Raw genomic sequence first — 17,032 nt, forward strand, 5'->3', positions numbered from 1 at the left:
ACTGAGCGACTGAACTGAACTGAAAGGAATCAAATTGAAACTGTGGGTGGAGGTCCCCTGAGAACACGACCACGTGAACATGAGACAGCACTGAGACCCACGGAAGGATGACAGGCACAACCTGGTCCCCCTCCATCTCCTGAGGGAGAGGGAAGGTGCATCTCTTGAGTGGATGCAGGAGGTGGCGTCTACATCACACCCTCCATTGCACGTTGCGGGCTCTCACAGCTGAGACCCAGAAAGGGGACCGGCTGGCCCTGTCTTAGAGAAAAGATGCCCATTTTATCTTTAATATGTAGTAGAATTAGTTGTTCTTCTAAATGGACTGCTAGTTTGTACCATCTGACCCCATTTCCCCCACTGGGTTTGCACAGAGAGGGGTCGCCAGGGGGCACGGTCCTGGGTTCCCACACACAACATGCTTTATCGCCGGTCATGGATCTTTGAGCAGCTTTTTCAGAGTTGCCGCCTCTGGGAGGCTGACTGAGGTTTTTTTGGTTTTGTTTTTGTTTGTTTTTTTATTTTTTATTTTATTTTTTTTTTTTTTTGGTTGGCATAAATTTCCTTTAATAATTTCTACATTTCCAATAGGATTTCATTTGAGGTTTAACGTATCAAGCCAGTATTATGTTTCTCAGTTTTAGTAATTCTGGATTCCAAGTCATTTAAGCTGAAAATTGAAATGCAAAGTTTACTTAAGAAATTTAATTTTCTTCTTCTGTAACATCTAAGTCTTCATCTTCTTCATCATCATCTTCTGTTTGCTGATCCTTTCTTAGTCGACAGGTCAATACCTGTCCTGTTCCAGATACACACTTAGCTGACAAGGATCTTTGAAGAGGTGACTTCGAATTTGCTCTTACAATATCTAAACGGGATGGATAATCTTGGGGATACAGAGAATGTCGGAAAACCTCTAAATCTTCTTCTTCATCAATCTTTTGTATATTTTGGTAGGCAGCAGTGTAGACCTCTAAAGCTTTGCCGTGAAATAACATTTCAATAGTGATAAATTCTGAAAATATAGTCTTTATATCCTTTATTTTCTGCTTTTCAAAATTGTCAATAGTTTCCTCCAGATGACGAGTTGTTCGGGTAGCATCCATTGTAGCTCTTTGTAATTCAGTTTCTGCCTGTGAAATAACATGTCGATCAGATGGATTTCTCTGACGTGTTCTTTCTAACTGAGTTAACTGTTTAGCTTCTCGATTCCTTGCTGTTAATGTTGCTTTGAGATCATCTCGCTTCATTTTTACAATGGTTCCATAAGCTTTCAAAGGTTCAACTACTTTGGCTTCAAGTCTTTCAACCTCGGCTTGTCGATAATCCTGAAGTTTGGCAAACTCGTCCGCAAAGTTTTTCAGGCCCTGCTTTAAGTGCGGGGTCTCGGTAGAGGCATACACGTTGATTTCGTTCACCAGGAGATCCGCTTTGTCTCGCAGTCGGGCGGTTTTCCGCACGTAAGCAGCAAAGATCTGGCACAGTTCTCCGAAATGTTTCTCCACATTGGTGACAGCATCTTGCAGTTGTCTGGTCTGAGCATCCCGGTTTTCCAAGCTGCGCCTCAACATGCTGCCTCGCTCACTGCTGGGGACCCCGGGCTGAGGCCCAACGACAGGGTCTCGGCGCCCGGACGTGCGCCGGGGCGCGAGAGTCCGCCCCGCGCGCGCCCGCCCCCCGCGTCGCGGCCGCCGTCGCAGCCGCAGACGCGAGGGCCTCGGCGTTTCCACGGCAACGAGGCGCGCGCCCCCGCGACCGGCGTCCGGAAGCGCGGGAAGGGCCCGGATGCGGGCACGCGCGGGGCGCGCCCACCCGCGTCCGCTGACCCTCGGCGTCCTTTGTTTGTTTTTTTAAATTGAAGTATAAATGACTTGCAGTTGTGTTAGTTTCAAGTGTGGAGCAAAGTGGTTCGGTTATACATATTGTGCGTGTATGCTAAGTCTTGCCTGACTCTTTGCAACCCATGGACTGTAGACTGCTAGGACTCTCTGTCCATGGGATTCCCCAGGCAATACTGGAGTGGGCTGACACTTCCTTCTCCAGGGGCTCTTCCTGGAGAGGAATCGATCCCCTCCAGGGATCGAACTCACATTGACTGTGTCTCCTGCAATGCAGGTGGATTCTTTCCTACTGAGCCATCAGGGAGGCCCATTGATATATATTCTATTTCAGATTCTTTTCCATATAGTTTATTATAAGATATTGAGTAGAGTTCCCTGTCCTGTACAGTAGGTCCTTGATGTTTATCTATTTCATACACAGTAGTGTGCATCTGTTAGTTCAAACTCCTAATTTATTGCTTCCTACTTTCCCCTTTGGTGGCAATAAATTTGTTGTCTATGTCTGTGAGTTTATTTCTGTTTCATAAATAAGTTCGTTTGTACCATTTTTTTAGATTCCACATTTACGTGATATCATATATTTATCTCTCTCTGTTTGACTTACTTCGCTTAACATAATAACCTCTCGGTCCATCCATGTTGGAGTTTTTTAAAGCAGTCCTCACTCTGCTGGACATTTTAAGACAGTGGTACTTGTGCGGGAGACTTTAGCATTGAGATGAGATTGTGAGGGTCTTTGGTGACCAGGAGAGTAGACCGTAGCTGCCCTGGTTTCCTGCGGCTACTGAACAAACAGCCCCAAGCGCAGGGGCTTGAAGCAACACAGATGTGTTATCTTTCGATTCAGGGTGTCAGAAGTCGTAAACTGGAGGTCTGGGCAAGGCTGTTTTCCTCCTGGGCCCTCTGGGGAAAAGCCTTTTCTTCCTTTCGGCTTCTACAGGCACTACTTCCTGGCTCGTGGCCCCTCCGTCATCCCCACGGGCAGCAGCACAGGACCTGCCCCGACCTGCTTGTAGCATCTCGTCTCTGACTCTGACCCTCTGCCTCCTTTTCAAAAGGACCCTCGTGATTATATCAAGGCCCCCTCACCTTGGCATCTTTCCATCTTTAACCCCATCTGCAAAGTTTCTTTTGCCTCATAAGGTAACACACTCAGGTTCTGAGGATCAGAACATGGATCTCTTTGGGATCATCATTCCGTTTACCATGGAAACCAGCTAAACGTGAAGTCGATCTAGCTTATCCAGGAGGTCCATGGCAAGACACTGACCCCAGTGGAATTCTTCGGAGACCGAGTAAAGAGCTAGTTTTCAATAATCTTTTTCTCCTAAACCACATTTCTCAGCTATACATGTCTTCTCACCTTATTACATTCCTTCAGCCAAATGAAAAGCATCTGTAAAATGAAAAATCAATTTTTTTCTCCAAACCTGGTCCTTGAGTTGCTCCAAAGGAGGACAGACATGACTCCAAGCCCAGAAACTGTTACTGCTATGGATGCTGCTGCCTCTGCTCCAGTGGGCCTTCTGGCCAGCACTCCATGATGGCCGTGATAGCCATTTGCTGCTGCCAATACAGATAGATATAGGAGACATGGATTTGATCCCTGAGTGGGGAGATCCCCTGGAGGAGGGCATGGCAACCCACTCCAGTATTCTTGCCTGGAGAATTCCATGGACAGAGGAACCTGGCGGGCTGCAGTCCATGGGGTCACACAGAGTCGGACACAACTTAGCATGCATGCACAGAAGAGAAACACAGAAGGAAGCTGTGAAAATCAACGGTGTGTCTGTTTTCTTCCTGAATCACCTGAAATGGAAGAAAACCGCTCAGGTTTTTAATCTTTCCATTACATAAACTAAGAATAGATGTTAATTCCTTTTAAAAAATATGGGCCACTTAGCATATGATAAAGCAGGCACTTTTATATCCTACTAGGAGGACTCTAAATTGGTCTAAGTTTTTCAGAAGAGCATTTTGGCAGAAAGAATTCGAGCCTTAAAAAAATTCCTGTTGCACGAAGTGATCCTAAGGAAATTACTCTTGGTACCAAAAAAGCATCACATACAACTCCTGAGAGTGAAATCTCACCAAAAAGGTAGGAAGGGTTGAGAAAACAATGATAAACATATTGGATGGAATATTACATGGCAACTAAAGCTGATGTTTCCAAGAGATTTAAGACACCAGGGAAATGCATAGTAGTGTGCTGTTGTTGCTGTTCAGTCACCAAGTTGTGTATGACTCTTTGTGACCCCATTGTTCGCAGCATGTCAGGCCTCCCTGTCCCTCACCATCTCCCAGAGTTCGCCCAAGTTCATGTCCATTGAACTGGTGATTTCAGACAACCAGCTCATCCTCTGTTGTCCCCTTCTCCTCCTGAGTTCAATCTTTCCCAGCATCAGGGTATTTTCCAAAGAGTTGGCTCTACCCATTTAGGTGGCCAAAGTATTGGAGCTTCAGCTTCAGCATCAGTCCTTCCAATGAATATTCAGGATTGATTTCCTTTAGGTTGGACTGGTTTGATCTCCTTGCAGTCCAAGGGACTCTCAAGAGTTTTCTCCAGCACCACAATGTGAAAACATCATTTCTTTGGCGCTCAACCTTCTTTATGGTCCATCTCTCACATCTGTACATGACTACTGGAAAATCATTGCTTTGACTAGATGGACCTTTGTTGGTACAGTGATGTCTTTGCTTTTCAATATGCTGTCTAGGCATCTTAGTGTGAATTCCTGCCAAAGCTGGTCCAAGGCATGGGGTGGTCCTCTTGGGGGAGATGGGAGAGGACCTGGAGGGGAGGAGAATGCCCTCCTGAGCTGGGAGCTCCATCCCGCCGGGGATGCTGGAACAATCCACGGAGGTCCATGCAACCTTCTGTCTCCTTGTTGGAGGATGGCTCCTATTACATCATCTCCCCAGGGCTTCCAGCAGCTTTGCACACCACCATCCAAGCAGCCTCTGGGGCTGGAGACACACACCCTCAGGCAAAAAGGCAAGAAGCACGTGTTGGATCCATCTTTGGAGAAAACCGAGGGCCCGTGGCAGGCACCAGCAGAGCTTGCTACAGCATGCTTGAGCCATAAATGCAAAGCACACAACTTTATATTCACTACTAACAGCCACACGAAGCAGACAAAAACTGCATAGAAAGAGGATTGGGAGAAAACACACTGGACTGTTAACAGTCATGGTCTCTCAGCAATAGCACAGACAGTGTGGCATTTTCTTTTCTGTTCATTATATTGACTTTACTGTACTTTCCATTTTTAGATTTTTAAAAAACTTTTAATTTAATTGGACTAAAGCCAGTTAACAGTGTGATTGTTTCAGGTAGACAACAAAGGGACTCAGCTATACATATACATGTATCCATTCTTCCCAAACTCTCCTCCCATCCAGACTGCCACACAAGGTTGAGCACAGTTCCCTGTTATATACAGTATCCATTTTTTTTAACAGTGAAACTTTGTGATTTTAATAATGAATAAGTTACACACATGTATGCATACACATACATTGACATGGTGTGAGAAATTAAACAAGACCTAATATATACCATGTTCATTGACTTGGAAGACCCAATATTGTTAAGAGGTCAGTCCCTCCCAGATTGATCTATTGCTATAATACAAAATCCCAATCCTAATCCTGCAGAATTTGGGATTGATGAACCGGCAGTTGATGAACCGGTTTCAAACGTATATGGAAACGCAAAAACCTAAACTAGCCAAAGCTCTCCTAAAAAAAGAACAGCTGGAAGGCTCGTTACTGGGTCTCAAGTTTCACCATAAAACTCCAGTATTCAGACAGTAAGGACCTGGCAAACGGTAGACAGATACATCATGGGGGCAAAGTAGAGAAGCTGGATTCCCGCTGACACCACCATCTGATTTCCAACAAAGGCACTAAAGTGATCGATGCAGGTAAGAAAGTCTTAAATGGCTAGACATCCATGTGGAACATAACGAACCTAGGTCCCTACTTTACATCTTTTGCAAAATTAAATGGAGATGGATCCTAGACATAAATGTAAAATCTAAAACTATATACCTTCCAGGAGTAAACACAAGAAAATATCCTTTGACTTGGGAGTAGGTAAAGCTTTCTTACAAAGTACACAGAAAACAATAACCTTAAAAGAAAATTCGACTTCATTCAAATTAAGAAGTTCTGCTCATCAAAATGCTTCATTATGAAATAAATAGGTGGACTTCCCTCGGAGAACAGTGGATGAGAATTCATCTGTCAATGCAGGGGACACAGGTTCAATCCCTGTTCCAGGAAGATGTCACGTGATTGAAGCTACTGAGCCCAAGCACCACGACTACTGAGCCTGCAAGACACAAATACTGAGCTTGCAAGACACAAGTACTGAGCCTGCGTGCTGCAGCTACTGAAGCCAGCGTGCCTGGAACCTGTGCTCTGCAACAAGAGAAGCCACAGCAATGAGAACCCTGTGCACCGCAAGGAAGAGTAGCCCTAACTCACCAAAGCTAGAGAAAGCCTGCGTGTAGTGACAAAGAACCAGCATAGCCAAATAAATAAAAAAATCTAAAAGAGAAGTAAATAGGCAAGTCACCGACTGGGAGAAAATATATGTAATAATGCATATCTGTTAAGCCCTGGGGTCCAGAATATGTAAAGAACTCCTACACCTCAACAATAAAAAGACAGACAACTCAGTTAAGAAATGGGCAAATAATTGGAACAGACACCTCACAAAAGAAGATATACAAACGACCAACAAAAACTTGAAACCATGTTCATTAAAAGCATCATTAAACATCAAGGAAATAAAGGTAAAAACCACAGTGTGCTACTGTTACACCACTCATCGGAATGGCTAAAACTTGCAGCATTATGTATTCATGCAATAGTATTAATGTCTTGGAGCTTCCCAGATGGCTCAGTGGTCAAAATTCCACCTGCCAAGCAGAAGGCAGGTTTGATCCCTCAGTCAGGAAGATCTTCTGAAGAAGGAAATGGCAACCCAGTCCAGTATTCTTGCCTGGAAAATCCCATGAACAGAGGACCCTGGTGGGCTACAGTTCATGGGGTCACAACTCAGCGACCAAAGAGTTGGTGACCACTTAGTGACTAAGCAACAACAATTAATGTGCTGGCTAGGACACGGAAGCAACCTAAATGTCCATCAAGAGGATAGTGAAAGTGAAAGTTGCTCAGTTGTGTCCAGCTCTTTGTGACCCCACGGACCATGCAGTCCATGGAATTCTCCAGGCCATGATACTGGAGTGGGTAGCCTTTCCCTTCTCCAGGGGATCTTCCCAACCCAAGGATAGAACCCAGGTCTCCCGCATTGCAGGTGGATTCTTTATCAGCTAAGCCACAAGGGAAGCCCCATCAACAGAGGAATGGATAAATAAGATGTGGCACATACGTACAATGGAATATTAGCCATAAAAAGGAACAAAATCGGGTCCTTTGTTGAGACGTGGATGGACCTAGAGTCTGTCATACAGCGTGAAGTGAGAGAGAGAAAAACAAATATTGCTTATTAGTGTATACATGTGGAATCTAGAAAAATAGTACAGATGAACCTATTTTCAGGGCAGGAATAGAGACTTAGAGAACAGACATGTGGACACGGGGAGGGGAAAGGGGGTGGAATGCATTGGGAGAGTAGCATTAACATATATACACCACCATGTGTAAAATAAACAGCTGGGAGAAGCTGCCGTATAGCTCAGGGAGCTCAGCTCAGTGCCCTGTGATGACCTAGGGGAGTGGGGTAGGGGGCACGAGTGTGAGGGAGGGCCAAGAGGGAGGGGATATACTATACACAGAGCTGATTCATTATTTTGTACAGTAGAAACTAACACAACAAGCAATTATACTCCAGTTTAAAAAAAACATATCAAAGTGAATATGATTCAGTAAATTGGCTCAGAGTGAATTTAGGACAGTAATATATTCAGATTAGTAAAAACCACATGTTAAGTATGTGTTAAAAAAAACTTAGAAACCCATTAAAAAAAAAGAATGGCTAAAACTAACAAGATGGAGTTTAGGCAGCAATGTAGAGCAAATGCTGATAGCCGGGTAAACACTACAACTCTGGTCAGAGAGCTGGGAGTTTCTTATAAAACTAAATATACAATGGCCCTATAACCCAACAGAGACATTACTTTGCCAACAAAGGTCCATATAGTCAAAGCCGTGATTTTTCCAGTAGTTATGTACAGATGTGAGAGTTGGACCACAAAGAAAACTGAGTGCCACAAGCCAAACAAAATCTTGTTTACTTTTGCAATTACCTACACAGGAGCTTCCCCCTTTTCTCTCTTAAATAACCTAGACCTTACAACTCCATGGTGAACAGCAAAATAAAAAAGGAAACCCAGTCAGACCAACAAAGCCATCATGTGCTCCTGAGTTTCCACAAGCAACTTTTTGACAAATCCTGGAAGGCTTGTTCCTGACTGGGATCCTGTTATAAGCAAGGCAACCGACCCCACTATTCTTGCCTGGGAAATCCCATGGACGGAGGAACCTGGCGGCCCACAGCCCCAAGGGATCACAAAAGAGTTGGATACGACTTAGTGACTAAATAACAACAAATGATCAATGCAACGCAAAAATAACTGTGCTGTTTAATTTGCCTTGTAAGTGGAGCATAGGCCTTAGGTATGATTGGAACTGAAGTCCAAAAAGAGAACCTTTCTGGGTAGTAGGATTAAGATACTTTTTAATCTTTATCTGTATTTACTTGTATATTTTCCATAGTGAAACAAACAGTAAAGGCTGTAAAATTCTAGCCACACACCTTCCCTCCAGTTACAGGCAAGCATCATCCTGACCACCTTACAGTTCACTGTTGGCCCTGGTTACTGTCATCCATAAAAAAATAATCTTGGGTAAAAAAAAAAAAGAAAGAAAACTGAGTGTCAAAAGAATTGATGCTTTTGAACTATGGTGTTGGAGAAGTCTCTTGAGAGTCCCTTGGACAGCAAGGGGATCCAACCAGTCAATCCTAAAGGAAGTCAATCCTGAATATTCATTGGAAGGACTGATGTTGAAGCTGAAGCTCTAGTACTTTGGTCACCTGATGTGAAGAGCTGACTCATTAGAAAAGACCCTGATACTGGGAAAGATTGAAGGCAGGAGGAGAAGGGGACGAGAGAGAATGAGATGGTTGGATGGTATCACTGACTCAATGGACAGGTGATGGACAGGGAAGCCTGGCATGCTGCAATCTGTGGGATCACAAAGAGTTGGACACGACTGAGTGACTGAACTGAACTGATAATCCAGCAATTGCTCTTGTAGGTTTTTATTTCTTTTTAAGATTTCTTTTTTTTTTTTTTTTTTGGCTGTGCTGGGTCTTCCTTGCTGTGTGCAGGCTGCCTCTAGTTGTGGTGGGCTGGGGAGGGGGCTCCTCCTCGATGCTGTGAGCAGGCTTCTTGTGACGGCTTCTCTTGTGGAGTACTGGGGGAGGCGCACTAGTTGCAGTAGTTGCGGCTTCAGGCTCAGCAGTTGTGATGCATGGATTTAGCTGCTCCGCGGCATGTGGAATATTCCCAGAGTGGGATTGAACTGGGTTCCCTGCATTGGCAGGCAGATTCCCATCCACTGTACCACCAGGGAAGCACTCTCTTAGGTTTTTTACCAAGAAAAACAAGAAAAGATGTTCACAGAAAGACCCGTGAAAGATCTTCACAGCAGCTTGTCCTTGCCAATTCAGGCTGCTTTAAGAAAGAACCAAAGATGGGGAAGGGATTGTATGGGATCATGACCATAGACCTTTTTCTTTTCTCAGCTCTGGAGGTGGGGAGGCTGAGGTCAGGTCCAGCTCTGAGAGAGCCCTCCTCTGGGCTGACCGCTTGTTGAGTCCACTCGTGAGCAAGGAGCTCATCACCTCCTAAGGGTCCATCTCCACACACCAGCACACTGGAGATTAGATTTCACCATATGAACTCTGAGGGGTACAGTAACACTCAGTCTACAACACAGCTTTGTTCATAATAGCCCCAGAGTGGGGAAAGCCCAGGGGTCCACGGACAGGAAAATGGATAAACTGTGTTATATCCACACTATGGAATTCAACTCAGCAACAAAAAGGAAAGAATTATTAATGCACACCGCAACTTTAATGAATCCAAAACCTGCTACACCTTAACCAAAAGTACGCCTCCTGTATTATCCCATGCATATGAAGTTCTGAAAAGGCAAAACCAGCTGCAGTAGGGGAGAATCAGAACCAAGGTGCCTTCTGAGGGGCGAGGAGGGGTGGGGCGGGAGGGGGAGCATGAAGGAAACTTCTGGAATAACATTGACATTCTGCACGTTAATAAGGACTTGGGTGACACAGATGTGTGGATTTGCCAGAAATCAGCCGTAGATAAATATTGAACTTAAACTCTAGTTAGTAAAATGCAAGCTGAAATCTTTTGTGGGGAGACATTCACTGATACTTGTAGCTTACTTTGAAATGCATAAAAATGAGATAGATAGGGAGCTGGTCAACTATGAGAAATGTCCATTGTGGAATCAGGTTGGTGGGTGCACTATGTGTAATTCTTTCAACTTTTCTGTTAAGGTTTGAACTTTTTATACAAAAATATTAAAGAAAAAAATGAGATGACAGACACAGAATACATTACTAAAACCATTTTTAGAAGTTCTCTTCCTTGGCTGGAAATTAATTCCATGGGAGTTTAACTGAGGTAAAATCCTTTGGCACAAGAAAATTCTTTGCAGGGTATTAACAATGGCAAAATCTAAAATAACCTAAAGTTATTAAAAAACAGCCATTTAGTACAAGAAAATTCTTCAGCACAGTGGAAACTGTGGCAAACACTATATTCAAAATCAGCATCACAAAGACTGTGTTGGAAAAGGAAAAAAATCTTTGTTGGCCTGCAACCTCAAGAAATCAGTAATTCTCATACAGGTAATGCTATCTTCTTGTGATCTGATGACAAGCTTTAGTGTTGTGCTTCTATTTGTTTTTCTTTTTCTTGTGCGTTTCTACTATAGATTTTCAGTTTGTGGCTACCATGAAGTTTCAATACTGCACCCTGTATCTAGACAAGATTCTTTAAGTTTCTGGTCTTTTCATTTCAAATATATTTCCAGCATCCTGCCTTTGCATTCTCTCCTTCTCACGATTGCTGGTTTTGGCACCACACTTGTGTGGATGATTTCCTAGCTTTACTGAATATTTGCCTTTGCCTTTTCCATTCATAATGTTCTTGTTTCTAGTTGTAGCCTTTTCTTTTCCACTTAGAGAAGTTCCTTTAGCATTTGGTGCAAAGCTGGTCTCGGTGGTGCTGTATTCTCTCAACTTTTGCTTGTCAGTAAAGCTTTTGATTTCTCTGTGGAATCTGAATGAGAACCTTGCTGGGTAGAATATTCTTGGTTGTAGTTTCTTTCCTTTTGTCACGTTAAATAAAGTGTCACTCAGGTAATTCTAAAATGTGTGTTTATATAAGCAGAATCTGGGAGGTCATATACAAAAATGAGAATAGTTATGTTAAGTTATATTAACTTATAAGAGTTATGTTAAGATAGCATCATTTTTCTTTTTCATGTTGTTACATCACTTTTTCAATAAGAGAATTTTTTTAAAGTAAATATAAAGGCCAAACAAAAAGCTATACAAGTCGGGATGGGGAATACGTGTAACTCTATGGCTGATTCATATCAATGTATGACAAAACCCACTGAAAAATAAAAATAAATAAATAAATAAATAAACATTTAAAAAAAAGCTATACAAGAAAAATATAATTAAATTACACGCTAATTTCATTCCCGGGTGTCCCAGTGGTTAGAACTCTGTGTTAAATTCCTGGGCTTCCAATTCCTGGTCAAAGAACTAAGATTCTGCAAGCTGCGAGGGGTGACCTGAAAAAGTTACATTACACCCTAATAGTATTCTTTTCCTTAATATTTTTATTTATTTGTCTGGGCTGGGTCTTTTTGTGACATATGGGATCTAGTTCCCTGACCAGGGATTGAACTTGGGCCCCCTGCCTTGAGAGTGCCAAGGCTTAGCCACTGGACCACCAGGGAAGTCCCCAGTGTAGCCATCTTGGCTTGACTTCTCTTTGTGGGTAGTTTTTTAAAAATTACTAATTTGTATATATGGTGAAACAGATCACCAGCCCAGGTGGGATGCATGAGACAAGTGCTCGGGCCTGGTGCACTGGGAGGACCCAGAGGAGTCGGGTGGAGAGGGAGGTGGGAGGTGGGAGGTGGGAGGTGGGATCGGGATGGGGAATACATGTAACTCTATGGCTGATTCATGTCAATGTATGACAAAATCCACTGAAATGTTGTGAAGTAATTAGCCTCCAACTAATAAAATAAATTAAAAAAAAATTACTAATTTGTTATCTTTACTTATATTGACATTTTCTATTTCTTCCTGAGTCAGTTTTGGTAGTTTGTGCCTTTTTAGTAATTGTCCATTTCCTCTAAGTTATCTAATTTGTGGCATATAATTGTTCATGCATTTCATAAATCTGTTTTATTAGGTCTACAAGGTCAGTAGCAATGTCTCCTCTTTCATGCTTTATTCTAGTAATTTGAATCTTCTCTCTCTCTCTTTCTAGCTAAAAATTTATCAACATGTTGATCTTTTCAGAGTCAACTTTAGCTTTTGTTAGTTTTCTCTACATTTTTTCCATTCTATACTATTTCATTTATCTCTGCCCCAATCTTATTTTCTTCCTTCTTTTTGCTTTGGTTTACTCTTTTCAAGGTGGAAGGTTAGGTTACAATTTTCTTTCTAATGTAGGTATTTAAAACTATAAACTTCATTTAAGCATTACTTCACTACATCTCATAAATTTTAGTATTTTCATTTTCATTCATCTCAGACATTTTCTAGTCCATCTCGTGGTATCTCCTTTTACCAGTTGGTGATTTAGGAGTGAGTTTTTTAATTTCCACCTATTTATGAATCTCCTAAATATATTTCTATTAGTGACGTTTAATTTCTACATTCCCAGGACTCTACCGGAGCCTTTCAAAGTGCCCCATGGACATCTCATTCTCAAGCTTTTCCTTTTATGTTTCGGTTGACTTCTTGTTTGCCTCAACTGCAACAGTGTCTCAGACAGCTGCCATATTAAACAATTGCCACTAATTGTTTCAAGCAATCAGTGGTGTTTCCAGGGTCTACAACACAGGGCAACCAATGACATATCAAGAGATGGACTTTTGGTGAGCCCCAAATACAATCTGTCCCCTCCAAGGGATGCTAGATTTCTGCCTTTCATGGCTGCTTAAATTTTGAAGGTGTTGATCTTCCAACTACTGCAGAGATGAATGGGGGAATGGGACTAGGACAAGCTAAAGTGCCACAAAGCTCACTGTTCTCTCTGAGACTCAGCTGTTTTCTTGAATAAATGTTTCTCAGATTGTTGCAAGCCTTTGGTTAATTTCCACAGTTCTGAAAAAAGTTCATTTTCATAATTTTTTTGGCCAGTGTTCTCACTGCTTTTATGGAGGAACAGTTTTTTGGAAGTCCTTACTCAGCCATTCTGAAAGCAGCTATTCCTGCTAAAATATTCCCTCTCTCTAATTTTGATGCGTGGTGGCTCTCCCTGTCAATAGTCCAAAACTGCTGTTGGGTGCTAGCTCTTAGCTCAATTAATGGTGGTTGGTCTTATGGAGCTGGGGGAAGGGACCTGGGGAAGGCAATGGTCCATGGCTGTGTGTCTAGAGGTTGTAAGTCTTTTTAGCACCTGCTGGCCATGCTGTCTTCTCCCTGGTGAATGATGGTCGTGTTGGGAGCCCCTGAGAGTGTAGCTGGGCCATCATGCTGCCTGTTTGGTGATGGTGTGAAGGTCTGTCTGTAAGGTACCCTTTTCTGACTCCTTTAATGAAATCAAACCCTGGTGCTCAAGGCTGCTTGGGAAGGAACATATCCCCAGGAGGTCCATCTCTTGTGCCCCAGATGCACCTGGTCCTTTGGGAGAAGGATGTCTCAAAACTTAGCCCACAACAAGCAGAGCAAAGGCAGCTTCTAGCTTTGGTTTTTTGTTGTTTTTTTTTTTAATTGATGACAATGAGGGAAACCCATCACCAACCTGGGAGTGAGGGACCATCATTTCATTAAGGAAGCCAGTAGATTTCCGTCTTATTCAGAATGGGCTAAAAGCTGGAGCAAAGCAGTGGTGTTTTCAGCACTTTCTTCTTATGTGGAATGTGTCCCAAAGGACCTGCCATTCATTTTATGTTCAGATCAATTAATCCAAGATGAATTTTTCATGGGGTGTTTTTTCCTTCCTACAGTCATGTAAGACTTGAGTCTGGACTCAAGTTTACTCACTAGCACTAAAGAATTTTGTTTTTTCAGAAGCAATTATGAACTAAAGCTGCTTGTTAGGGGACCTCTGGCTCTGCCATGGCTTGTGGGGTGGAGCTATGGTTGGTGTTGGAGGGAAGCCACAGAAGTGCAGAGAGTCAGGCCATGCTCTGGGGTCCCCTCTCCCTCCTGTTTCACTCTTCCTGGACCCCCACCCTAATATCCTCCAAGCTGCTATGTGTATACTTTGTATCCCTTTAACGCACACATTCCACCTTCCAATGTTTTTATTCTGCTTCACATGTATTGTAAGAGTCCTACAACAGTCCCTTTCCCCTCCCTGTTACAGGAAGCCAGAAGTACAATCCTACTTCATGTTCCCTCCCAGTGGGAAAATGCAGATGCTTGGTAGGTAGCACCAAAGACTCCCACAGAAAAGAAGGAGTATTTGGAAAACGTCTTAAGGATTGGAGCCAACACCAAGGCCCAGGAGTCACAAGACAGGCATGTAACCAGTAAATGTACAGCAAACCACAGCTCAGACTCCCTGAGCATAAGATACACATCTATGGAGACTGCATCACCCCATCTGTTTATTTTCTGTGTCTGATGCTTTGTCACATCGGGGCCTTGCTGACCCTGGAAGGATGGCCCTGCCCAGGTTAACTAATTCCTAGAGACAGTGAACCACGCAACTTCGAGTGCTTCTTTCGTACGTAGATCAACCAATCAGAGAGCTCACACTCCACCCCCTCCTCTACAAGACCGTCACTCTGGGCCACTGTCCCTCATCACCCAGGGCAGGTACCCAATACCTGGGAACAGCCACTGGGCCCAGAGCCTGCTGGAATGACTCAGGCCAGCTAGTCCCAAGCCTGCTGATCCTGCCTTGCCAGCTCCTTCCTGTGGAAAACACCATGTAACTAGCTCTTGCCCACATTCTCCTCTTACTCCTTCTATCTCCTGATAACCTTGGTGCCTATGCCTGGGGCCCTGCCTGCTCTGACATGTTTCCTGATTCCAGGGAGCTGTGTGTATAAACCTCTTCCTTCCTGGCATCATTTCTGTGTCTTTGTGTCTTAACACACCTCATTAAAACAAATCCTGAATCGCATTCAAACAAAGGCAGCGGTTTACCACAAATGTCCGAGCACAATGCCCAGTGTTTGTTGTGCCGGGCACTAGGGGATGGAATGAGCTGGAAGCAGAGTCTCCACTGCTGCAGGAATCATACTCCACGGAAGCACAGCTGATGAGGGAGGGGATGGTGAACACAGTGACTGCAGGTCCTAGGTGACACAGAGGTCCCTGAAACCAGGGGTTCCTCCACTGCAGACCTCTGTCCTCGCTGAAGGATGCTGAAGGACCCACCTCAGGTCCTCACAGTGGACATTCACAGGCTCCAGGGGAGGTTCGAACAGCCCTGCTTTACATCTGTCACTTCTCACCATGGTAGAGCTGCTCTCCAGGATTAGCGGCAAATCTGGTCTAGTTAAGTATAAACTGCAGCCTCCTTGTCCTGTTTAGGATTTAGCAAGTGGGCATCAGGCTTTGCTGCAGAGCGTGAGCTCCTGGCATTCGAGCTGGGCTTTAATTTCCTCCTGGGTACCTTCCTGTCTACCTTCCGTTTGATTTTTACCAACACAACTGTGAGGTGGATGGAGGATTAATCACTGAGGCTATATTAATAACTGCATTTCCTATTTAATGGTACATAATTATCATCCTTTCATTGTGGACGCAGAACCACCCATGCACATCACTGGAATTGTGGATGGAAACTAATTTCATCATGTGTTAGGAGCTGCCTCTCAGAAACAGGGTAACTGCCACAGAAACGTATTTTTAGATTAAAAAATAAAATTTTAATTGAATAAAATTGGAGACATTCAGAAAACTAAAAAAAAAAAAAGTAGATCAGTCTGACCACATGAAGACAATAATTCTGAGTATTTTGGCTGATACTCTTTCAATCTTTCCCCCAAATATGTAGAACTTGTTTTGTATGATTGTAAGAAATTATTGTGGTACTGGAGAAGACTCTTGAGAGTCCCTTGGACATCAAGGAGATCAAACCAGTCAATCCTAAAGGAAATCAACCCTGAATATTCATTAAAAAGACTGATGCTGAAACTAAAGCTCCAATACCTTGGCTACCTGATGTGTAGAGCTGACTCACTGGAAAAGACCCTGATGCTGGGAAAGACTGAAGGCAGGAGGAGATGGGGACAACAGAGGATTAGATGGTTGGGTGGCATCACTGACTCAATGGACATGAGTTTGAAAACAAACTCTGGGAAACAGTGAAGGACAGGGAAGCCTGGCATGCTGCAGTCCATGGGGTCACAAGGAGTTGGATACAACTGAGCGACTGAATAACAACAACATAAGCAAGTATGTTTACAAATTTTGGCCTTCTTTTATCATTTGAGATTTTATGGTAAGCACATCAATATTAATAATTCTAATGACTATATATTTTATTAAATCGATGAAACTATTCCTTTTTGATGTGTTCTGTTTACAATTTAAATTCTCTGATGAACATCTTTGTGTATAAATTTTTTTTGGAGATGCTGATAATTACCTCCAGGTTGAATTGCAGATGGATTTGCTCAGACGGGCCGGCTTTGGCTACCTGGCCTGCTCCTGACGTCCCCTCCAGGAGCTTGTCTGCCAACCCTGGGCCCTGGGCCTGATGCTAGAGCTCCATGGTCTGCTGCTGCCATCCTGCCTGCAGCATTCCAGCTGTTAGACCTGAGTCCCCTTGCTACTGTGGTACCTGAACGATGAGCTCCCTCCTGGGAGTATCTTCTGCCTCTCTGTCCCTCTTGCCCATTTGGTCACAGCTGTGGGTGGCCTGAGGCTCGGGACTTCCCCATTGGTGCCAGCCTTGCCCCCAGACTCCAGC

At 43.5% G+C, this 17,032-nt stretch overlaps 1 protein-coding gene across 2 annotated transcripts; it reads right to left on the bottom strand.

Annotated features, from left to right (window-relative positions):
- Positions 1-549: 549 nt before the first annotated feature.
- On the bottom strand, positions 550-1,826 carry LOC136173212 (CBY1-interacting BAR domain-containing protein 1). Of its 2 annotated transcripts, XM_065942677.1 has the most exons (2): positions 915-1,826; positions 550-794 (listed from the first exon to the last, which is right to left on the bottom strand). In XM_065942677.1, exons 1-2 carry the CDS (start codon positions 1,569-1,571, stop codon positions 705-707), a joined length of 747 nt encoding a protein of 248 aa, XP_065798749.1. In that variant the 5' UTR covers positions 1,572-1,826; the 3' UTR covers positions 550-704. The 2 variants fall into 2 exon arrangements, with proteins under 2 accessions (XP_065798749.1, XP_065798748.1); XM_065942676.1 differs by having other exon boundaries at positions 550-1,821.
- Positions 1,827-17,032: the final 15,206 nt, after the last annotated feature.

Source organism: Muntiacus reevesi, chromosome 8 (assembly GCF_963930625.1).
Source record: "Muntiacus reevesi chromosome 8, mMunRee1.1, whole genome shotgun sequence".
NCBI classification, from domain to species: domain Eukaryota; kingdom Metazoa; phylum Chordata; class Mammalia; order Artiodactyla; family Cervidae; genus Muntiacus; species Muntiacus reevesi.